General features: G+C 50.4%; 1 protein-coding gene across 2 annotated transcripts in view; it reads left to right on the forward strand.

Moving 5' to 3' along the window:
• The first annotated feature begins 536 nt into the window (after positions 1–536).
• The window catches only part of KSR1 (kinase suppressor of ras 1), a 172,388-nt gene continuing 148,171 nt past the window's right edge, over positions 537–24,753 (forward strand). For both annotated transcript variants that reach the window (XM_050763196.1, XM_050763197.1), the window contains exon 1: positions 537–1,126. In XM_050763196.1, the coding sequence (XP_050619153.1) occupies positions 896–1,126 (231 nt within the window). In that variant the 5' untranslated portion in view covers positions 537–895. The remainder of the gene's footprint in view (positions 1,127–24,753) is intronic.

Here is a 24,753-nt window from a genome sequence, read left to right on the forward strand (position 1 = left end):
TGAGTCCTGGCCACTTGCTCCGAAGCCACCGACAATTCAGTGTGCTGTCCCCAGTGTCTGGGCTGACTTGGTGGGTTGGGAATGGCGGAGGAATGGGACACTTATTTTGGTAGGTAAATGTGGTTCAGAAGAAAGCCCTTCGTCTTTCTCCAAGCCTGAGCAATCCTTTTGGCGCAGGCAGTCCAGAGCAGAGCGCTTTGTGAGCCAGTTACAGGAGAAGTGCTGTAAGCCCCTTCCCACTAGATGGCAGCCCCTAAACCCACATACAAATCCTGGAACCTCCCTGGTCCCCATCTTCCAGGGCTGGGCTGCGGCTGAGGAACTGCGGGACGTACACCCGCCGGGCGTCCAGAGGGCGCCGCCCCATCCGGGGGTCGCGGGAAGCTCCTAGGCCGGGTGGAGGGTGGAGGCGGATCGGGAGAGGCTGCTCCCTCGACTCTCGGCGCCCAGGGGAGGAGCCGGCGCGGAGCAGCCCCACCCGGGGCTCCCAGTCGGGGCCCGCCCTCACCGCCTGAACCGCCGCGGCCGCCAGGAGGGGAGGGGAGAGAAGGGCTGGGAAGGCTGCGCGGGCGCTGTCCCGGGCCCCGAGGGCGGGGGCCGGCGGCAGGTGTGCGGCGTGGACTACAAGTCCCAGCATGCCCGGCCGTCCTGACCCGGCCCCCGCCGCCGCTTAAAGGCTCCGGGAGCCGCAGCCGTCGGATCGCCGCGGCTTTCGCTTTGCTGCAGCGGCTGGGAGCTCAGGAGCGGTAGACTCGGCGGCCGGCTCTACCGGCGTCCCGGCTCGGGCAGCGCCGAGGGGCGCTCCTGGTCCATCTCTCCCGGCTCAGGGGTTCCTTGCCGAGGCGCCCGCGCCCCGGGCTCCCCGCCTCGGCCGCCGCGGCCCCGATGCCGAGGCATGGATAGAGCGGCGCTGCGCGCGGCGGCGATGGGAGAGAAGAAGGAGGGCGGTGGCGGGGGGGATGCGGCGGCCGCGGAGGGAGGCGCAGGGGCCGCGGCCAGCCGGGCGCTGCAGCAGTGCGGGCAGCTCCAGAAGCTCATCGACATCTCTATCGGCAGCCTGCGCGGGCTGCGCACCAAGTGCGCTGTGTCCAACGACCTCACCCAGCAGGAGATCCGGACCCTGGAGGTAAGGGGGTCGGGGACCCGGGCTGGGCTCGAGAAGCGGCCCGGACACCTCCCTCCGGGCCCCAGTTCACTCCTGGCCGAGTTGCATCCTTGAGCCCGCGTCGCCCCCGTGGAGGCTTCCCCTCGCTTCTGCACTCGCTGATGCGGCAGCCGGAGGACCCAGGACCAGCCCTCACCTTGGGCAGGATTTGTGGGGCGGGTGCGTGGTGGGAACTGGGATAGAGGCTCGAGGGGCCCGTGGGCGGAGTGGGCTGCGCGCGGACATCCCCTTTCCTCCCTTCTCCGCCCCACCCCATTTGCAGTTTCTGGGGCCGCAGGACTCGTTGTCCCACTGAGTCACAAGCTGGACTTTTCCCTGTGTGACTGAGCCGAGCACCCGTGGGCCAGGGTGACGGAGGAGGTTCCCCTGAAGCGTGATCGCAGGCCTGTCGTCCCCTGTTCCCCTCAAGCCCTAGACGCCGTCCTGTCCCTTCCTTTCCTCTCCTCCCAGGTCTTGTCTGCCGCTTTTCAAAAAGTGTTGCTGAAACTGCATTTTTGCTATTCAGGCGTTTGGTGCTTTCCTTTCACGTTGCCACAGAGGCTCGCTGCTTAAAATGTATTAATAATTACCCGCCGACTCCCCCTGCTTCCCCCCAAAGATTGGATTTTGGCTTAGGAAGGATTATGCTGGGGAAGCAAGCCTTTGGTGGGAAGATGACACTGTTTAAGGGGTTCTGATGGAGACAGCCTGGAGTGTAAAGAAGAAATAAGATATGCGGGCCTTCCTCTCTCAAATTATAGCTGGGAAGTATTAGAAGGATTTGGAAAAACCAGCCCAAGGGTTGTTGGGGCACCCTGTCCATACACAATGAGGGCAACTAGTGGATTCCAAATGTGATTTTGGCCAGGGACGGGGCGGTGAAACGTCAGACCAGTTAATAGCTGCCCCGTCTTGAACAAGGAACCTCTCACCATCTTGCCCTGCCACATCTGGCCTCCTGCAGGTCTGGGGATGTTTTGTTTTATTAGATCCTCAATTTCTCCTCCCCCTAAACCCTCCCCCCGCCCCTTATTGCTAATTGCCTCTGCCAGCTGTCATAAGGCCCTCTGTGATTGTGGTAATTATTACAAGACCAATCCTTCCTCCAGGCATGCCACAAGCCTGAATCCTTGTTTGATCCCAAGTGCTCGGGGGTGCCTCTCCCTCAGTTTTATTTTCTTAAAAGCTATAAAACCACAGGACATTGGAAGAATACAGTCAGTGCTGGGTATTATTATTTTTTATTACAGTTGCTAAAGCTGTACTGACCAAGGCTTTGCTTAAAAAACAAACAAAACCCCCTACAACCGGCCTTTCTGCATGCATGCTGCAGTTTTCCAAGTATTGAGAGAAACTGATTTTTTGAACACAGCTGAGTGTGTTTGCCCAGCAAAGTTCAGTTTTTAAGCTGACACAATAGGGGGCCTGTGAGGCTCAGTTCTGGGAGGAGGGGGTCGCTGTCCGGCAGAGTGTGCGTGGTTGGACTGCGGTGTTACTGGGTTTGGAGAATGCTCTCTGTGTTGGCCTCTGTGGGATTGTCCCCACGTTGCTCTGAAGTGCTCCTGGCTCCCAGAGTATGTATAGGAGAACCACTTGCTGTGCATTCTCTGGAATGGCTTTTTGTCCTACCCTAACTTCCAGAGTCTCTCATTTTGATGGCGGTGTGGCATTCATGACACCCTAGAGCATCCAGCTATTTAAGTCTTGGAGCTGGTTTATTCAGTGGCTTCCCTCCTGAGTGTTTGTTTAGACAATCATCCCTGGTGGCAGAGAACTCATCCGAAGGCCCACAGGGGATTTGCAGCTCCCTCCTCTTCCCACCGTGATGTGGATTCGGGTTCACCCACTTCCTGAAAAGGCAGGGCTTGGGTTGTTTTGGGGGATGGGAATTTAGACCCCTGGAGCAAGTTCCATGGGGCTGCCACCAGCTAGTTTGGATGAGTCACTTCATCCCAGAGGCCTCAGCCTCCTCACCTGCAAAACAAGGAGGCTGGAGTGGATCTCTGAGGGCTCTGGAGGCTCGAAATTCTCTGGGTTAGAGAATGAGACTTGGTTGGGTGAAATCAAATGTTTGTGATTGTTTTTATACTACCCCTGTTTAAGAATAACCCTCTAAGAATGGTTCTAAAATACAGATTTACTGAACCCATAACATAGGGGTTAAGTTTATTATAAGAATCTTTGCCATAGGAGCAGCGTGGTGAACAGGAAGCCCCATGGCTTTCATATTGGGCCTGGGTTCTGTCTGTGTGACCTTAGGCAGGTCCCATGACTTCTGAATCTCAAGCTCCCCTGTACGTAAAATACGAACGAGACTGCTCACACCTGCAGCGTTTTGTCTGTCAGTCCATGCTGTTACTACCAAAAGAGTCTGCCTGGCAGCTTTCCCTAGGGAGGGTCCAGTAGCGTTTATGGCACAGGCCACCACTAGGGAAACAACCCCTACTAGACCCTCGCTAGGGAGACTTAACCCCTACTTTATGGATCAGTAAATCTGGATTTTAGGGAAAGGTACTTCTGCAGCTGCCTCTCATTTCATACAGGCGGGTGACACAAGCCAGGAAACAATCTCAGCAAGCTGGGTGGGGCCGTCCACCCCCAGCAGCTTGTGTTGGGGCTAGGTGGGCCAGTGGCAGTGTCCACTCCAGCATTCTTTCCTGTTCTGTGGGCTCCCCACACACCAGCTCATAACCTCAGAGACTGTGCTTGCAACACTGGATTCCTGACTTTTGAAGAAGGATCTGACCAGGAGGGCTTGGCCTGTGTAACTGTGTTGGACTTACCTAGAATCTTAGGAGCCCCAACTCACTCTGGCCTTCATTATATAAGCACTCAGTGGGAGAAGCAGCATGTGAGATGTCCGTGGAGGTCCCTGACTGGAGATGGGCTGCTGCTGCCTGAAATCGTGTTGTGATGGGGTGTGGGGGGTCAGCGTGTCTGGTTACCTGGGGATAGCTTTTCTCTGTGTCGTGGTCCAGTTTGTATGGCAAAGGGTAGAAGGAGCTGACTTAACGTTTGCTGCCTATGTGCCCAGCAGTGTACCTGACTCTTCTCAATCTCACACACGTTCCTGGAGATCAGCAGTCTTCATCATACACATTTTCCCTCTCTAAATAGAAAGGGAGGGAGGCACAATCTGAAACCAGAGTCTTAATCTGTAAACAGTTGTGAGGCTACTTCATCATGGCAGGACCTGGCGTTCTGTCTCTGCTAGACCCTCCTAGGGGCCTGAAAACTCCACCGAGCCAAACGGGAATGTTCTTATGCCCCAGATATGCTCACGGAGGGACACCTGGCCTGCCTCATAGCTGGGCCTGCAACCTATGCCAGTAATAATTACCTTCATTCCTTTGAATCTGGCCAGTGCTGGGGAGACAAGGGTGTGTGGAAGCAGACACATGTTACCTCATGGAGATGTACGTTCCAGGGACATTGTGACTTGCCCTTTCCTGCCAGCCTACTAGTACTTTCCAGAGACAGGCTGTGCCGTGCTGAGTCTCCCCACCTTGTGTTCTTGCGGAGAAAAATCCCTCCTAAGCAAGCTGATGTGGAGAAAGGGGCTGAAGGACTTTGACCATCAGGCTTTGCTGGGGGAGGTGATGTTGGGAACTGTGGTAGGTGCAGAGGGGAGGCAGTATTGGGAACTGTGGTAGGTGTAGAGTCAGGCTGTACTGGAGGCAATATTGGGAACTGTGGTAGGTTCAGTCTCTGCCCTTGGGCCGCTTTCCTGAGCAGCTGCCCTGGAGCCGCAAGGGGTCAGAGGGAGGCCCTCCTGCCACCTGGAAGGTCAGAGAGACCTGGCCCTCACACAGCTCTGCTGTGGCAGAGGTCAGAGCCCTGCTATGTGGGGGACCTGAGCTCTCCCTATGCCTCCTAGGAGCATCTGACGATGGAACTGCTGGGAGAGGGGAGGGGTGGCATGCCTGTAGATTGGGTCCTTACGGTGTGTGGAGGCACGTTCCCTGGACAGACCTTTAGTTACTGTCGATGTGCTTACCTGGCTGGCTGCCACCTAGCAAGGGCTCTGAAGTAGGTGGGCTACTCTCCCAGTCTTTGGGGTTTAAGGACACTTCTAGTCTAATGAAGGAGCTAGGCAGGGCACAGTAATGACTCTAGTATCACAGCTTGCAGGACCCTGCATTGGGAACCCCAATGAACCCTTGGTCCATCCAACCTCCTGTTTTTTTTGTTTTTGTTTTTGTTTTTAGTCAGAGTCCCACTCTGTTGCCCAAGCTGGAGTGCAGTGGCATGATCTCGGATCGCTGTAATCTCCACCTCTCAGGTTCAAGCAATCCTGCCTTAGCTTCTGAGTAGCTGGGATTACAGGCATTCCTCACTATGTCCAGCTTATTTTTGTAATAGAGATAGGGTTTCGCCGTGTTGGCCAGGCTGGTCTTGAACTCCTGGCCTCAAGTGATCCACCCGCCTTGGCCTCCCAAAGTGCTGTGATTACAAGTGTGAGCCACCTCCTGGTTTTCTGGGAAATATTCCCAGAGTCTTGGGGACTTCTACCAAGTTGCAGGTCCCTGGCAGAAAGGAGACTGAAACCTGGTTTTCCTTTCCCAGCCAGCCACTGTCTCGAAGTGTGGCGTTTCTCTGCTTCTGCTCTGTGGCCACAGTTGTAACCCTCTGGCCAAGTGGCTCCAGCCATCTCTGAAGAGATACAGAGCTGGGGCTCTGGCCCCTTTTGTGTCCACTTTCACCTGGGTAACTTTTTCCCTATCTCCCAAATGTTTCTCAGAGGCAGCCTAGAGGGGGACCCGCAGTGGCTGTGAGCCTGGGGAGGGCTGGGTGGTGCCGGAGAGAGGTCTTATCAGATCTGCAGCTTGGGTTGACGTGGGTACCAGGAGGTGTGGTTTGCTGCCTGCAGCTATGGGAATGCCGTCTTCCACGTCAGGGTTGTTTCCTCTTCTTGGAGTGGTCTGGGCTGCCTCAAAATCCAGGAAAGTGGCATTCTGCACCACAGGTATTCTACTCCTGCCCGCTGGATGTGTCTGGAGATGGACCATGCAGAGAAGCTGGCCCATGGTGGCAGTGTCTGCAATGCTGGGGAGAAGCAGCAAAGCCTGTGGCCAAGTCTCTCTAAGCTGTGCCTTTTAAAAAGGCCATCCTTCAGAATAGGCTGGGGTTGAGATATCTTTTTTACATTTAATTCAAAGGGAAAGCTGCATAGGTGCCTTTGGGGTTAGGGGAATGACCTTTGAGTAGAGAGGGCAGACACAGATGAGGAACGTGCTTGATCACCTGTTCTATGTCGAGCACTCCACTAGGCTCTCAGCATATGTTGCACCTTAACATTCACAGTGATGCTATGAGGCTTTATCCTGATGTTGCAGATGAGGGAATTGCATCTCAAAGGGATAGAGAGACTGTCTCAGCAGGTGGTTGAACCCGGGTTGACTGGTCTTATGGAGAACTTATGTTCAGAACTCCACAGCTGTTGCTATGGTGGGGAGATTCTGTGCAGGGCCATGGTTGCTGAGATCAAGGAAATGGCCAGTAATAAAAAGGGCTGGGCTGAGGGCATTCCATGGCTCAGGTCTAGATGTTTGGGCTTCCTGTGGTCACCCAGGCTGTGCAGCCTCAGGGTTCGGGCATGGGTCTGCTTCCCTAATGTCCAGGCCAGCACATCCTCAAAGACAGGACTCTCTCAGCACCATGATGCAGCTAGCTCTGCGCTTGTCTCATTCTGAGAAAGGAGAAGCTGCCTAGAGATCGGCTTACTCATAATTTTTTAAATGGCTACCTGTCTTATTCTTTCTGAACAGTTCCTCTGATAAAAAGTATATTCTTTAACTTTCTACTTTTAATCAAAATATTTAAAAAATATATAATGATATATGTTCACTATAAAAAAAGAAAGTACTAGATGTACAACAGTGAAAATCACTCATAATGCCGCCTCTCAGAGTTAATTCCCGTGCACATTTTGTTGTATATTTTTCCTGCATTTGCATACAAATGTACATGTGTATATTTGTGGCACATACCCCATGTGCATTGCCTTGTAAATGTCTTCTGTCTATATCAGCACATATACATATGCATCAGCACTATTAGTGGCTGCATTGTGTGGTCACACCACAAATTCATCTAACCGGTTTCCCTGTATGGACCATTCAGGCTGTTTCCAAGTCATGCTTTTATAAACCATGCTGCAACAAGTATCTTCCTAGAAGTGAGATTTGCTGGGTCAAAGTATATGAATACGTTTAATATCTGTCCTAGTCTTTAATATCTTTGTAGCATCATAAATCCCCCTCTCCTAAGCAGGAATGGCAGCCTTCATACATTTATGCCTCTGCCACTGCATCTGTAATCACACTGACGTCCCAGAGTTTAAAAAGGAGGCTGGGGCTGGGTGCGGTGGCTCATGCCTGTAATCCCAGCACCTTGGGAGGCTGAGGCTGGTGGATAACTTGAGTCTAGGAGTTCAAGACCAGCTTGGGCAACATGTAAAATCCTGGCTCTACAAAAAATAGAAAATTGGCCACACATAGTGGTGCGCTTCTGTAGTTCTAGCTACTCAGGAGGCTGAAGTGGAGGATCACTTGAGCCTGGGAGGTGGAGGTTGCAGTGACCTGAGAGGCTGGACATGGTCCTGTGGCTGAGGTTCTGGGATAAGTATCAGAAACTATGGTTTCTAGTTTTGTGGTTGCTTGTGTCTGAGGTTCTGGGCTATGTGTCAGGCATTGTGGCTTCTAGTTTTTATGGTTACCTGTAGCAAAGGGGGGCCCCCAGGGCTGACCGATTAGAAGAAGGCCCTTTCCTTGCTCCAAGATAGCGGAGGAAGGGGCTGGATTTCAGGTCTCCGTGTCCAGGGACTGATCAGCTTTGGTAGTACATAACCGTATGGTGAGGTCTTGATCACTTGAGGCTCATGAAAGTCACTTTAACTGCATCCTTGGTCGCATCCCTAACTACAAATACTGATCATAGTGCTATTTGGGGTGCCTGGCTTTGGGGATGATTTAGTAGACTTGTGGCTTCCTAGGGCTGCAGAGGGTCTTGGAATTTGCATCTGGTTCAGCCCTCTCATCTTCAGTTTCCAGGTGAGGAAACTGAAGGCCTGAGGGAGAACTGACTTGCCAGGAGCCCCTGTTAAGGAGAATTAACAAGGGGTGGTTATTAAAGGAGCACTGAGTTGGGAGTCAGACCTGGAGGCCCACACCCTTGGTTAAGACATTATACCACCTTGAGCCTGGCCTGTTGACTGAGGGTGAGCCACTCCGTCCTTCTCTGATTGTGAGGTCTTGCTCTCAAGGGGTTTCCTGCAGGAGAAAGCAAATGGGTTTGCTTTCCTAGCTCTGTCCCAATGCCTTAGGGACCCTGAGGACTGGAGAGATTCTTGGAGAGCCATCTGGGGTATGTCATGGGTGGGCCTTTTTTTTTTTTTTTTTTTAGACAGAGTCTCGCTCTGTCGCCCAGGCTGGAGTGCTGGAGTGCAGTGGCACGATCTCGGCTCACTGCAAGCTCCGCCTCCTGGGTTCACGCCATTCTCCTGCCTCAGCCTCCCAAGTAGCTGGGACTACAGGCACCTGCCGCTACGCCCGGCTAATTTTTTGTATTTTTTAGTAGAGATGGGATTTCACTGTGTTAGCCAGGATGGTCTCGATCTCCTGCCCTCATGATCTGCCCACCTCCGCCTCCCAGAGTGCTGGGATTACAGGCGTGAGCCACCGCGCCTGGCCGGGTGGGCCTTCTTTGAAGGTCAGTCTGCCCAGTGGACTGGCTCAGCCCGAATGAACGATCTTGAATCCTTGGAGTTGTCTGTGTACTTTTAAGGGCTTCTCATCCTTGCATCAAAAGATCCCTTGGAAATTAGGTAGGAAAACCTTAACTTTTGTGGGGCCTTGTGTTTGTCTTCAAAGTTCATGCACATGGCCAGGTGTGGTGGGTGGCTCACACCTGTAATCCTATCCTGGATCCCTTGAGTCAAGGAGTTTGAGACCAACCTGGACAAGATAGTGAGACCCTGTCTCTACAAAAAATAAAATATTAGCTAGGGGTGGTTTTGCGCACCTGTAGTCTCAGCTACTACGGTGGCTGAGGTGGGAGGAGCACTTGAGCCTGAACTGAGCTGCGATCTCACCAGTGTATTCCAGCCTGGGCCACAGAGCAAGACCCTGACTCAAAAAAAAAAAAAAAAAAAAAACAAACAAACAAAAAAAACTCAAGAAAAATTCTTGCAGATTTTGCATTCTGTCCCACTATCCATTGGTTTTCATGTCAAGACAATGTCAGAAGTTCTTTACAATTCCTTCCAGAAGGAGTATCCTTTTAATCTAGTGCACATGTGTCTAATCTTTTGGCTTCCCAGGGCCACATTGGAAGAAGAATGCTCTTGGGCCACACATAAAATACACTAATGCTAATGATAGCTGATAAGCTTAAAAAAAAAAAAAAAAAAAAAAAAAAGGTCTGTGCATGATTTTCATGATACCCACCACCACAGATAGGTGGAAAAGTCCTTGTTGTCAGGGGGTTGGACACGGCTGATCTAGTGTCTTGGCATCCATTTTGGCTTTCTCCCTGATTCCAGAATGCAGGTAGAGATGTAGAGACGAGTTCTCAGGACAGCTGTTGAGATAGAAAAATTCGTTGTCATTTATTCCCAGGCACAGCTGTTTGTCATTTGCATTAAAAAGTCTCCATTCAAACTGCTGTCACATATAAAATCTATTTGTATAAGTCTGTATTTTTCTGTTGTCTTGGCCTTGGTGGGCAGTAGTGTGTTTTAACCGAGCAAACTCTCTTTCCAAATAGTGAAGCTGAAGTCAGCCTACCTGCTTGCCATTTTTCTTCCCCTTCCATTTTTCTAACCTCAGAATAATTGTAAGAATGAATTAAAATTTGTGTTTAAGGCTGGGCACAGTGTCTCAGGGCTGTAATCCCAGCACTTTGGGAGGCAGAGGTGGACATATCGCTTGAGCTCAGGAGTTCGAGACCAGCCTGGGCAACATACTGAGACTCCGTCTTGTATAATTAGATTAAAATTTCAAAAAAGAAGAGAAAAAGACCTGAGTTTAAAATTACAAAAAAAGGGGGAAAGTGTAATGCAAAATGTGGACTATGCCAGCTATGATGGGGAAAAATAATTTTTCATACAGCATTATCTATAGACTTATATTAGCAGTATACTGGTCATAAGCGTTTTGCTTTCCGCAAATATGATGAGGTAAGCTACTTTAAAGGGCGGAGGGACTTTCTTCCACGTGGCTCCTGGAGGTGTTGAGTCCCAATTTAGCCAATTAGTTTGGGTTTAGTTTTGATATGGATAAGGGAGACCAGCTTCATTCATGGTGCACACGCAGTTTTGCCAATAAAAAAAAAAAAAAGCAACCTGTATGTTCTTACACATTAGGTGCTATCTGGAGAACTCCCACACCTCCCCCACCAAGACCGGGCCCTCCCCCACCAAGACCCGGCCCTTCTGAAGTCTCAATGCAGCTTTTCTGTATCTCACACTGTACCCTGCAAGATGTTTCTGTGAAAGAAAGTTGTGCTGCATCAGCCATCTCCCTCCTGAAGATCCCTGTGGATAAGGATTTGTGCTTTAAAGGTTCTGAGAAGTCCTGCAGCAGCAGTTCTCACACTTATTTGTCCAGGGGATCTTTTCTTCCACTGAACGTAGTTGGGGAGACACGGCCTTAAGCCTTGAGCAGAGAAAGAGACAAGAAACTGTTGGCTCACTTACAACCAAGTGTTGTGTTTATATTTTAGGTTTTTATGAAACTGAGGTGCTGTTTGAGGTTCCAAATAAAATTGGGTGGGTTGAAGAGAGGCTGGTATCCCTGAAGACTTAGCCAGCCATGAGACGTTGCCTTTTGTTGAAGGAGGTGCTTTACAAAGGGAAATAGGGTGTCTACTGGGCATCACATTAGCACTTAAATACATGTATCACTGAATCCGTCTAACAAGAAGAGGAAACTTGCCCAGAGAGGTGTGCCCGCCCGCCTGCCTGCCTGGAGTTCGCACTTCCTGCCTCCTCCTAGCCCTGGTGTTAAGGGCATGGTCTGCTCAGGGTCTACCAGGAACCTCATGATCCCCTTGACGGGCAGAAAACAATCCAAGAGAAATGCAGATGGCTGTGGGTGCATTTGAGCCTGGGCTGCAGGGGACTGGGGGAGAGGGCTGGGCTGCAGATGAGGAATGCTTTTTAAAATAAAAAAGGAAATGCTGGCTCTGAATGGAAAGGAAAGGAAGCAGCTTCCTGTTTCTGGTGGTGACTTTTTGAAAGGAGGAGCTCTTTCTGGCCTCTTGGCCAATGGAGGCCTGGGCCGGCTGGGGCCACTCTAGGTGCGCCGGAGTCAAGGCTCCCACACTGCTGCCTGAGGTTTCAGAAAGAGAGCGCTGGTTCCACCCCGTTTCATTTTCCCCGGTCGCTGAGTCAAATGGATGTATGTGGTTTCCAAAACGAATATCTATACCTGTTACAAAATGGATGTGTCATAATAGCTGACATTTACTTTTATGACAAGCTTGCTTTGTGCCTGGCCCCCTTGTTAAGCTTTATGTAGCATTTACTTCTCACAACACCCTTGTGAGGAAGGTCTTCTCGCTGTCCCCATTTTACAGATAAAGAAACTGAGGCGCACAGAGGTTAAATGACTTTCCCAGAGTCACATAGCTAAGGAGAGACTGAGCTGTGACTTGAACCCCGGCAGGCTTAATTCCTTCCCTTTAACACCCAACTTGGATTTGCAAACTCCTCTCTCCTCCAGCTGGAAAGTCTTTTAGCATAGGATAATCTTGAAGACTCTAGTTGCCTTTGTCTCAGCTCTGGGCGTAGCCCCAAACCCTGGGCCAGGCCATAGTGATTCCTTGGTGTGTAGGGGCTAAGGGAAAAACTTGCTTTTTGCCCCCTGAAGGTTTACTGAAAAAATCACTCACAACATGTAGATGACTAAGAGAAATGGCGTATGAATTGATTCTCCCTGGTGTATCACAAAATCACAGAGCGATTACCTAATATCCCAGTGGGACCCCGCTATTTCTTTGAATGATCCTAAGAGATAGACATTATCTTGTGAATGGGTCTCTTAGGGTGTGGTTGCATTTTTGGTCTTTTTTCCTGCAATAGATAATGAGATAACAGTGAGGGGAATGAAAAACAATCTTTGTCCCTGGTGGGTCCATCTGTTCTTTTTATAGATGGAGGAAAAGTCTCTTTCAGTGTCTGTTAATCTCTTAGGGCCTTTAGTTTAAAATGCTTATTATATCAGAGAGCTATGTTTTGAGGTCAAGTTCCCTGTGCTCCATCAGGTGGAATGCCTAGGTCTGAATTTATGGGGTTTTTTTTTCTTTTTTTTTTTTTTTTGAGATGGAGTCTCGCTCTGTCCCCCCAGGTTGGAGTGCATTGGCTCAGTCTCGGCTCACGGCAAGCTCCGCCTCCCAGGTTCATGCCATTCTCCTGCCACAGCCTCCCGAGTAAGTGGGACTACAGGTGCTTGCCACTACGCCCGGCTAATTTTTCGTTTTTGTATTTTTAGTAGAGACAGGGTTTCACTGTGTTAGCCAGGATGGTCTCGATCTCCTGACCTTGTGATCCGCCTGCATCGGCCTCCCAAAGTGCTGGGATTACAAGCGTGAGCCACCACTGCGCCCAGCCGTATTTTTTTTTCTTTTTAACTTTATCATGGAAAGGTTTAAACTTGTACAAAAGTAGAGAGAATGTTGTGACCACCTCTGTGTAGTGATTCCCCAGCTTCAGCAATAACCAACTGTGGCATATATATACTTTTTTTTTTTTCCTGAGATGGAGCCTGGCTGTGTTGCCTGGGCTGGAGTGCAGTGATGAGATCTCAGCTCACTGCAACCTCCGCCTCCTGGGCTCAAACAATTCTCCTGCCTCCACCTCCCAAGTAGCTGGGATTACAGGCAAGCACCACCATGCCTGGCTAATTTTCTTATTTTTAGTAGAGACGGGGTTTTACCATATTGGCCAGGCCAACTCATGAGCTCAAGCAATTTACCCACCTTGGCCTCCCAAAGTGCTGGGATTACAGGCGTGAACCACCGTGCCTGGCCCGTGGCCAATCCTGAGTGATCTGGGGTATTTATGCTCTGTTTTGGCAATGGTGGCCCTGGGCAGTCCGTCTCTAGGAAGCAGAGTGACCCAGGGCCGTCATCCAGCCCTCCGCTTCCAGGCTGAGCTATACCTATTTCAGCAGACTGGGAGGAATCTCTGTGTTTTCCCGTGAAAAGCCATCTTGATTATTTTCTCCTAAGCTTGCTCTGGCTTCTGGCAGCAGGTACATTGCAGAGTGTCCATCTCACTATCTAACCTGAGTCTACTGCTGCACCTGAAACCTGTTCTCAGACAGTTGAGTGCCTTCCCTCTCCCCGCAGTCCTGCCAGAGACTGAGATGAGAGTCTTTAACAAAGTGGGGCCCCCAGACCCAGCAGAATCCCACTGTGCATGTCCTGATTTCCAGTCCACTCTTGTCCATGCCTCTAGTGTCTGTTCCCTTCCTTTTCCTTGTTGCTTGTTCCCATTATAAGTGTATTTCAGCTAACATTGATTGAACTTCACTGCGTGTGGGCCCTGGAGAGAAGAACTGGTGAGTACAGGAAGGTGCTATTCTCTGGGTGCCCCGAGGCATACCCTCATTTCTGCGGTTCCAGCCTGGAACCTGGATCCAGCACCTGTAAAAGGCTTCCTTGCCCTTCCCGGCTCTTCTCTCGAGGCTCTGCACAGTCGTTCCTGAAGCCTGGCTTTGCTGACCGCTTTCTCATTTCTTTTCTCCATGGTTTTTTGATCCCAACAGGTAGTTTTCTTTTGGTTGGTTGTGTTTTGTTTTGGCTTTTGCTATGTTCTCTTGCAAGCATTTCTCAGGTGCCCAGTCGCTTTTTGCTGACTGTTTCAGTCTCCGAGTTTGGCCTCCACAACACAATTGTGATGTTGCTATGGGAAAGGGCCCCTCAGGCACTTGGTAGGACATTGAGGTGTGCATTGAGGGTGCCAGGATATGTGGGGACTCTGGGGTGGGGATGCCATATTTATATTCTGACTCCATTCCTTGCCAGCTCTGTGACCTTGGGCAAGTTGTTTAGCTCTCTGGACCTCACTTTTCTTGTTTGTTAAAAGGGGGTAAGAGTAGGTTAATTTTGGATTCTTTTGAGAACCAAGATACAGAAGGAGTGCTGGACAGTGCCTGGTACTTAGAAGGAGTTCAGTGCTTCCACCATCGCCTCCCCCCCGCCCCATTTCATGTAGCATTACTCCAAAACACTTTTCCATGTTTCCCTATTATCTTCCTTTTAGTCATTTTAGTTGCCACATGATAGTGTACCTAGTGGATCTACTGTAATTTGGCAAAGCATTTTCCCTGTTATTGGACATTTCAGTTGTTTCTAGATGTCTGCATTTATAAACAATGTGAATGGAGTAGTTTTTATACAGGCGCTTTATTTTTGTTCCTATTCTGAATTCGTTTTCTTGGGATAATTCCTGGGAATGGAATTACTGGGTCAAAGAGCATGGAGATGGAGAGTGTGTGTGTGTGTGTGTGTGTGTGTGTGTGTGTGTGTGACTTGCCAAACTGTTCTCCCTTTTTTTTTTTTTTTTTTTTTTTTTTTTTTGAGACGGAGTATCGCTCTGTTGCCCAGGCTGGAGTGCAGTGGCGTGATCTTGGTTCACTGCAACCTGCACCTTCTAGATTCAAGTGATCCTTCTGTCTCACCCTCCTGAGTAGCTGCGATTACAGGTGCACCACTACGCCCAGCTAAGTTTTGTATTTTTAGTAGAGACGGGGTTTTGCCATATTGGCCAGGCTGGTCTCAAACTCCTGACCTCAGATGATCCACTCACCACGGCCTCCCAAAGTACTGGGATTACAGGTGTAAGCCACCACACCTAGCCCCTCCATTTAAGTCCTTTTGAATGATGGCTGTTTTAAAAATTGTACTCCTGGGTAAGTATCTCATATTTTTTACAATTCTTTCTGACCTTTGTACCTTTCTTCTTCTCTCCTTTATTCTCTCCATTTTTCGACCGTGTTAGATATTCCTCATCTTGAATTTGCTATTGATTTTCTCTTTTGTCCATTTGTTCAGTGACTTTTTTTTTTTTTTTTAAATTTCAGACAGAGACTCACTCTGTCCCCCAGGCTGGAGTGCAGTGGCACAATCTTGGGTCACTGCAAACTCTGCCTCCTGAGTTCAAGTGATTCTTGTGCCTCAGCCTCCTGAGTAGCTGGGAGCACAGGCATGCACTACTATACTCGGCTAATTATTGTATTTTCAGTAAAGACAGGGTTTTGCCATGTTGGCCAGGCTGGTCTCGAACTCCTGGCCTCAAGTGATCTCCCTGCCTCGGCCTCCCAAAGTCCTGTAAAGGCGTGAGCCACCACGCCGGGCCCACTCAAGTGACTATTGAGCATCTGCTGTGTGCCAGGCACTGTTTTAGGCACTGAGGAAGGAGCAGGGAAGAAAATAGAAGGCTTCCTTTAGTAGAAAGAGAAAGATAATAAACACGCCAAATAGACATGCTCTCAGAAGAAAACTGGAAGTGGGTGAGAGAGAGGTGGGAGTATGGAGGAGGTGATTTCTTTAGGTGGGGTGATTGGGAAAGGCCTTCCCAGAGAGGGTGACTTTTGAGCTAAGTCTTGAAAGAAGAGAAGGCCACTGTAGCCTGGAGGAGTGTTCCCAGCAGAGGGACTGGCTTGTGCAAGAGCCTTGAGGCAGAATCAAGCTTGGTGTGGTCAAGGGCCAGGAGGAGGCTGGTGTGCCTGGAACATGGTGTCAGGGGAGGATGGTTGGCCTTGGGGTCAAGGAGGTAGGCAGGGGTATGGGGCTGTTTTTTCAGTGCTGGGCCCCAGGAGAGAATTAATGCACCAACTCAACAAACAGGTGTCCTCCCGCTTCCCCCTCCACCCTCCTGGCCGGGTTTCATGCACTGTTCTGGAATATAAGAGTGAATGAGAGGTGTATTGTGCTCCAGAAAGCCAGCTTAGTGGGGGAGTTTGTGGATGAGTAAACCCGTAGAAGGTGCTGGTGAGGTGTGAATGAAGGCTCATCAGGCCATGCAGCTGACTCATCTCTGCACTGAGGTGTGTAGGGACTTGGGAAATGTGTCTTGATTTGCACTGAGCTGTGCTCTGTGCTGCCAGCCTTCACTGTGGTAACTGAAACTCAGTTCTCTGATGTAAAGCCTGGCAGTCCTGGCCTGCTTGGTGGCACATGGACCCCTGCCAGGGAAGGGGTCTTCAGACTTGAGGTTGCCAGCTCAGATGTGGGGCTGCCGATATCAGGTATGAGTGTCTAGGCACCCAGTTATGGGAAACAAGCCCAAGAGACAGCCGTGGGAAACCCCCTTCTTACTGAGCTGCCTGCCCTGCCCCTTTCTCCCCTGACTGCAGACTCTGATTTGTGGTTCTGGTTAGGAATGTAGACTTCGGGACATTGTGCTCCTCATGGGTTTCTTCCTGTAGGATGGGGCAAGAGGGGGTTATGAGATCGAGCAGATACTTCTGGGAGTCTAGAGTGTACTCACCTAGCGAGGTGTGGACCTCACGGCAGTGCCTGGAAATAGCCTGGTGGAAGATGTTGGCACCATTTCGTTTGGGGGAGGCTGAACGACTAATAAGCCCCAGGGGGATCTGATGTCATTGAGTTAGGGGCCTCCTTTGACCAGAGTTAACCAGCACCTTGGGTTCCTTGCATGTAAGCTTGTTGCTATTAAATAAATGGGAAGTGGGCTGGGCCCTGTGGCTCATGCCTGTAATCCCAGCACTTTGGGAGGCCGAGGTGGGCATATTGCCTGAGGTCAGGTGACCAGCCGGGACAACATAGTGAAACCCCGTCTCTACTAAAAGTACAAAAATTAGCTGGGCATGGTGGTGGGTGCCTATAATCCCAGCTACTCAGGAGGCTGAGGCAGGAGAATCGCTTGAACCTGGGAGATGGAGGTTGCAGTGAGCTGAGATAATGCCACTGCACTCTAGCCTGGGCAACAGAATGAGACTCCATCTCAAAATGAAAATAAAAAAATAAATAAATAGGAATGGAAGGCCAGAATCCTGGGAATATATTAATAATAACTCAGGGCCCTATCCCTTCCTCCCACAGTTATGGCTAATGTGAAGTGGACCTGCCCAGGTTTTTTGAGACAGGGTCTCACAGTGTTTCCCAGACTGGAGTTCCGAGGCACCGTCATGGCTCACTGCAGCCTCTGTCTACCTCTCTGGCTCACCTTCAGCCTCCCAAATAGCTAGGACCACAGGTGTATGCCACCTTGCCTAGCTAGTACCCAGGTTTAAGGCAGCAAGATTCTGACAGCAGTTCTCTCAGTTAACATCTCAGTGATGATAACTTTATGAGCCCATGTAGGTGATGAAATAAGGCCCAAAGTCCCACAGTCACTGGTGGAGATGAATTGTCTGCATTTCCATTTGTGTTCATTTTATTGCCCTCTTTAGAAATTTGCTTGATCTTGGGTCTTGTTCAGGGCAGAAAGAGATAATACAAGGCTTTGGTAATGCTTAGCATTTTAGAAGAAGTAATGCTGGGTGGAAATGGATTTGGCAATCTCTTTTTTCACATCATTGAAATGGGAGTCTCTCACAGTTGGAGACAGGATGAAGTAACAGAGTCTGGGGATCTAGATTAACAGGTGGCCATTTGCAGAAAGGAGGCTGCAAAGCAAGAGGTGGGGGCTTCTGGCTGAGCAGGAAGGTGGGAGAGGGGCATCCTTGTGAGGAGCAGCCTGCAGGGCTGGGGTTTGGGCAGCAGGCGGGCAGAGGACTTTATCTGATCATCTCAAAGAATTTTGCCTCTGCTTGGAAGGGTTCCGGCTACAAAGACAACATAGCAGGTAGTGCTTGGGTCTGATGGCGACAGGCACAGTGGTATTTTAAATGCTGGTGGTGCATTTTAGGAGAAAGAAGGTGATGAGTCCCTGGGGTGGGTCCCTGTGGTGGCCCTGACTCACTGTGGGACAGGGGACAGGGGACAGAGTAGAACAAGGGAGAATCCATCAACGAATGGAAACTTGTCTTTTCAGGGGACAGGAAATTTTTTTTGTGTGGTTGGCCTGGTGGCTTATGAGGAGAGGTGAACATGTGAGACAAAACCCCAGGCCACTCTTCCAACTGCATCTTTGACAATTGAGAGTTTTAGGAAGTAGTTAAAAAAAGAAAAAGAGAAACCAAAAGTCAAAGACCTCGTTTACTTGCAATACCTGCGTACAGCCAGCCATGTGGGCTGCAATCATCCGTGTGTCTAGAAGAAACTCCTTCACTTGCATCCCTCCCACCTAGACCCCTAAACCAGAGGGGGCTTCTGACTATTCTTAGAAGAATGCTTAGGTAGCCTCAAATGACCAGACCTTGTCTCAAGCATCTAACAGCTTAGGCTAAACTTCCTCTCTGGCCCTGTTTGGTTTAAGCAGTTTCCTGGTCTGGCAGGATTCGTTATCTTAGCACCCAACTTGTCAAAACTCTGGTCCCACTTGTCATAGCAAACGGGCCCCTGTCACCCTGTGGCTGCAAGCCAGGCAATGCTTATGTTCCAAAAGGCAGACCTGCTGTTCTTACTATAAAGCTCTGCTGGGCCATGGATGGCTTCTATCTTTGGATATAAGGATGGGAGGATGAGCAGCACCTCATGCTGGGTAAGAGCACAGGTTCTGGTGGTTGACAGCCTGGATTCAGACTGCACTGCCTTTCTGGCTAGCTGTGTGTCTTTGGGCAAGTTGCTTACCCTTTCTGAGCAATAGTTTCCTCATCTGTGCAATAGGGATTATAATGGGGTCGTTTTTCATAGTAAGTAAGATGAGCCATGGAAAAGCACAATGCCTTGTGCAGAATGAGAATATTTTTATATTACAGTATTACTATTTATTTTTTCAACAAGTGTTTAATTAGCACCCATTAGGGACTGGGCACTATTCTTAGTTCTGGGGAAAATAGCAGTGAACAAAATGGACACAAATGTAGACCTTGTGGAACTTACACTTTAATGTGGGGTGGAGACATTCACATGACAAGTAAATAAGTAAAGCCTGGAGCAGTGGCACACACCTGGAATCCCAGTTACTTGGGAGGCTGGGGCAGAAGGATCACCTGAGCCAGAGTTCAAGACCAGCCTGGGCAACATAGTGAGATTCTCATCCCTAAAAATACCACACACACACTAAGGAAAATGTGTTATCTGTTAAGTGGTAAAATTGCTTTGGAGAAAATGAAAGCAGGGAGGGGTGCCTAGATGGTGGTGTAATTTTAAGTGAGGGGTCAGGATGGGTTTGCAGAGGAGGTGATATTTGAGTAAAGACCCCAAAAGGGTGGAGAAGGACTCCACGGGGATACAGCTGGAAAAGAGCTTTGGAAGCCGAGGAACAGCTCACATGGAAGCCGAAGGGGAGTGAGCCCGGGTTGTTGGAAAACCCTGGGGCCAGGGGTGAGGCCACAAGGGGCCCTGGGCGTGACATTTAGGGAGGTGCTTGCTCTCCAGTACCCACTGCACTCGCGGGACTCTGAGCACAGGTGCGAAGGAGGAAAGAGTATTGAGAAGAGAAGGTGGTGAGAGGTGCTGGGTTTATGTGGGCTCTGTGTCCATCCTGTAGAATCCACGGGGGATTTTGGAATTTGTGTCTTACTAAAAAATGGAGTTTGGGGGCTGGCACACTAACCTACTGACTTACAGAAAGTCACTTTCTGACTGCGTGGGCAGGTGACAGAGCCCTGGCCTGGGGCAAGCTGAGGCTCTGCCACTCACTGAGGGCATCAGGTGGGTGAGCCACGTTTATTCATCCAGCAGCTTTTACAGAACTCCCACGGCAGAAGATCGTGCCGGTACCTGCCCGGTATTACTCTCTTCATCTATGACATGAGGACAGCGATGCCCTTCCATCCACTCCATCCTTCCAGGGGTGTTCCTCCTGAGGCAAGAATGCAATAGAAAAGCAAAGCAGAATGTATGAGGCTATTTGCGTTATCCATAATACAGAAAAAAAATGAAAACAAGATAGCTGTCCAGTGGTAAGGGGAGGTTTGGCAGACCATGGCACAGGACACGATGGGTGGGTCGTCACACACGCAGATGTCAATTATGGAGGCTGGGTAAGAACACGAGCATATTCATACTGTTACATCGAGGGAAAATACACAGTATTTAAGATTGCATGTGTGTGGCATTTGTAGTCCTGTAAATATGTGATGATATGTATGCAGATGGGGAAAGCTAGAGGTGAAATTGAAATGAGTTATGTGTGGTGGGACTGCTTTTCTTTTGGAAAAATTATTTTATTATTGCCCTAATTGCATTCCTTCATTTATTTTTTATTTTTATTTTTATTTTTTATTTTATTATTTGTTTTTGAGACGAAGTCTCGCTCTGTGGCCCGGGCTGGAGTGCGGTGGTGCGATCTCCACTCACTGCAAGCTCCGCCTCCCAGGTTTACGCCATTCTCCTGCCTCAGCCTCCTGTGTAGCTGGGACTACAGGCGCCCGCCACCACGCCCGGCCATTTTTTTATATTTTTAAGAGAGACAGGGTTTCACTGTGTTAGCCAGGATGGTCTCGATATCCTGACCTCGTGATCTGCCTGTCTCGGCCTCCCAAAGTGCTGGGATTACAGGTGTGAGCCACCGTGCCCGGCCTCCTTCATTTATTAAAGTAATGAATATTTGAGTGCCTACTAGCTATCAGGCTCTGAGAAGGTGCTTGGGTAGAGCAGTGGACTGGACTGCACGGCCCCTGCCCCGGGGGGCCATGCTCAGTGAGCGATTCTTGGGTTCCCACCCCTTCTTAGCGCTCAAGGATTGAAGGCTAATGAAGTGGTGCAAAATTCAAACTTTCTGGAATAAAACGGAGAGTTGGTCCTCCAGGTACTCTGCAGGGCGCTTGTTGAGCCAGTCCCAGATTTTGCTGAGAAACAGGGAAGTTTCCAGAGTTGCCACCCCCTCCTGAGGGTAGAGAGCTCAGGGATAGAGCTGGCTTGTCACCAAAAGGGCCACCTGAGTCTTGGCTGCTGGGACTTGAGCAATGCTGGGGCGCTGCCAGTGAGCTATGATTCCACCTTCTCAGGGAGCACCCCTGCCCTTTTGACTGTGGTGCCCTTAGTATGAGGGATTGTCCCAGGAAGGAGACAGCAGCTATGGGCTCATCTCCTAGGCCCAACACTCACAGGGTCCACACTGCCCGTGATGTGCCCTGGGAAGCCCATGGTTGACTCAGAAGGACTGAAATGTTGGCCAGCCACAGATGGTTCCTGCTGCCACCACTCTGGAGAAAAGCCCTCTGGCTGTTTGGATGATGGTGGTGGTGATGAGGACAGTTGTAACTATAGCACACATGTGAGGCCTGCTGTCTATGTTCTGGGCTCTCAGATAGCACTGGGAATACTGTACCCTACCAGTCCCCTCCGTTACAGGAAAGTGGATCCAGACCCCAAGAGAGGGTTCTTGGATCTCATGCAAGAAAGAATTCAGGGCAAGTCCATAGAGTAAAGTGAAAGCAAGTTTATCAGGAAAGTAAAGGAATAAAACACTGGATACTCCACAGACAGAGCAGCCCTGAGGGCTGCTGGTTGCCCATTTTTATGGTTATTTCTTGATAATAGGCTAAATAAAGGGTGGATTATTCATGCCTCACCTTTTTAGATCATATAGGGTAACTTCTTGACATTGCCATGGCATCTGTAAAGTGTCATGGCGCTGGTGGGAGTGTAGCAGTGAGAACAACCAGAGGTCACTCTTGTGGCCATTTTGGTTTTGGGGGGTTTTAACCCACTTCTTTGCTGCAACCTGTTTTATCAGCAAGGTCATTATGACCTGTTTTGTGCTGACCTCCTGTCACGTCCTGTGACTTAGAGTGCCTAACCATCTGGGAATGCAGCCTGGTAGGTCTCAGCCTTATTTTACCCAGCTCCTGTTCAAGACGGAGTTGCTCTGGTTCACACGTCTCTGACACCTCTAGCCGCCCTGGAAACACCGGAGTTCGGTTCTCACCTCCCATTGTACAGGGACGAGGGAACTGAAGCCCAGAGAGGTGAGTTAGCCTCTTGAGGGCACACCGGTGGTGACAGGCTGAGATTAGAATTGGAGTCTGGCTGATGACGGAGCCCATGCCTTTGCAGTTTCTTTGTCACAGCTCACTGGACTGTGGGGTGGTACAAGTTAAAAATCTGTCTACCTGGGGAAAACGGTGATGTATAGACCCCTCTCTTCTTCCTGCTCCACCCCCGGCCCATCCCTCCCAGAATGCCATCATAACCCCTCCACTTCTACACCAGATGCTTCAGGGAAAGTTCCCTGTTCTCCTTTTTTTCTTGAGACAGGGCCTCACTCTGTCGCCCAGGCTGGAGTGCAGTAGTGCAATAACAGCTCACTGCTGCCTCGATTTCCCAGGCTCAAGCAATCCTCCTGCCTCAGCCTTTTGAGTAACTGGGACTATGGAATGTGCCACCACACATAACTAACTCTTTTATTTTTTGTAGAGATGAGGTCTCACTATGTTGCCCAGGCTGGTCTTGAACTCCTGGTCTCAAGTGAGGCCAAGGCCTGCCTTGGCCTCCCAAAGTGCTGGGATTACAAGGCGTGAGGCACCACACCTGACCTTCCTGTTGTCTTTGAGGGAGACTAAAGCCCTCTAGCTTCAAAGGAAGGAGTTCTTCTTCTTTAAGGACAGACTATGTCGTGACCTTTTCACCCAGAAATTCCAGGGCCTAGCCCAGTACTTGGCACACAGTAAGTGCTGAGGAATTGAAGGAGGGTTCTGGAGTATGTGCTTTAATAAGGGCTAAACCAACCTCACGGCATTCGTAGAAAAATAACACAAACCGGTGTAAAAGGGGATGGTGTCAGGGTTAGGAGTGTGGCCTCTGGGGTCAGACAGCCTGAGTGTGACTGTGCCTGTACTGTGGACTCTTCTTACCTTGGTCAAGTTATTTTGCTTTTCTGGGTTCCAGTTGCCTCATCTGAGGAATGGGGACATATGAATGGGGAAAATGTCATACCTACTGGTTGGGGCTGTTGTGCGGATTATTATTGTTTTTTGCATGACGTCACCACATTGGTCATGAGATGTTGTGAGGATTAAATGAATACGGTAGGTGGAATAGGGCTTTGTGCCCAGTAAGCCCTTGATAAACATGAGCTGTCCATTATTGTTCTCTGGGGAGAATCCTCTGCCCCCAGGTGTGGGTTCTCATCCTGTCTGTGGCTTCAGAGTCCAGACCTAACGCCACTGACCTCCTTGCCCTTCCTGCACCCCCACCATGGAGCACCATCGGTGGAGTGGGGTTGGGGGCTTATCACCCCAGGAAGATTAGATACATTGGGAGGTGGGAAGTCTTGGGCAGACCCAAGACCCCTGAGTCCCAGCTTTGTCATGCTGTGACCCGGGGCATATCCCCTCCTGGGAATCCATTTCCTAATCTGTGAAATGGGCATGACTGTTGCTGGGGTCACGAGAACATGGTCAGTGCCATAAAGCATGTGGCGGGTGGACCTCCATCCATGCTCCTCCCTCCATTCATGCTCCTCCCTCCTTCCATACTCCTTCCTACATCCATGCTCCTCTCTTCCTCTGTGTTCCTCCCTCCGTGCTCCTCCCTGCATCCATGCTCCTCCCTCCATCGTTGCTCCTCTCTCCCTCGGTGCTCCTCTCTCCCTGTGCTCTTCCCTCCATCCGTGCTCCTCCCTCCTTCCATGCTCCTCCCTGCATCCATGCTCCTCTCTGCATCCATGCTCCTCTCTCCCTCTGTGTTCCTCCCTCCCTCCGTGCTCCTCCCTCCGTCCATGCTCCTCCCTCCCACCATGCTCCTCCCTCCATCCTTGCTCCTCTCTCCCTCTGTGCTCCTCTCTTCCTCTGTGCTCCTCCCTCCATCCATGCTCCTCCCTCCATGCATGCTCTTCCCTCCATCCATGCTCTTCCCTCCCTCTGTGCTCCTCCCTCCATCCATGCTCCTCCCTCATCCATGCTCCTCCCTCCATCCATGCTCCTTCCTCCATCGATGCTCCTCCCTCCATCTGTGCTCCTCTCTCCCTCAGTACTTCTGCATCTGTGCTCTGCCCCTCCTCCCCCATCCATGCTCCTCCCTCCATCCGTGCTCCTCCCTCATCCTGGAGTGCCAGGCCCACTGTCAATCTTGTGTGAGTTCACAGAACCCATGTCAATAAGGCGCGAGCAGATGGGTGGCTGGGTTCCCGTTCTCGCTGCAGCATCCCCGGTTGCACCCCTCACCTCTCTTTGCTACTCCTTTTGTTCCTTCTGAGGCAGGTGTAGGGAAGGGAGGAAGGTGCGACTCCTAGTGCAGACAGGGATGGGCCGCTCTGACCCACACTGGCCCTCCACCTGCTTTCTTTGTTCAGTTGAGACCCCTTCATCTCCTTCAAGTGCTGCAGGACATGAGACAGATGCTTGGACTTCCCTTGAGAGGTGGGCATCCCAGACCTCTGTTGGGGCCTCCAGGTGGTGGGTAGGTTCTGGTTGGAAGGAGGAAGGGCTTCAGTGGGATGTGAGCCTCAAGCACAGGAGAGAATTACATCCCTGGGTCCAGATGGTTGATAAGGGGCCGTTCCCAAGCTGTCTGCAGCACAGGTGCTGTGGGATGAGAGTGACTAACAGAGGGGTGGCAGCACACATAGACATTAGAGGGTGACCTGT

Source organism: Macaca thibetana, chromosome 16 (assembly GCF_024542745.1).
Source record: "Macaca thibetana thibetana isolate TM-01 chromosome 16, ASM2454274v1, whole genome shotgun sequence".
NCBI classification, from domain to species: domain Eukaryota; kingdom Metazoa; phylum Chordata; class Mammalia; order Primates; family Cercopithecidae; genus Macaca; species Macaca thibetana.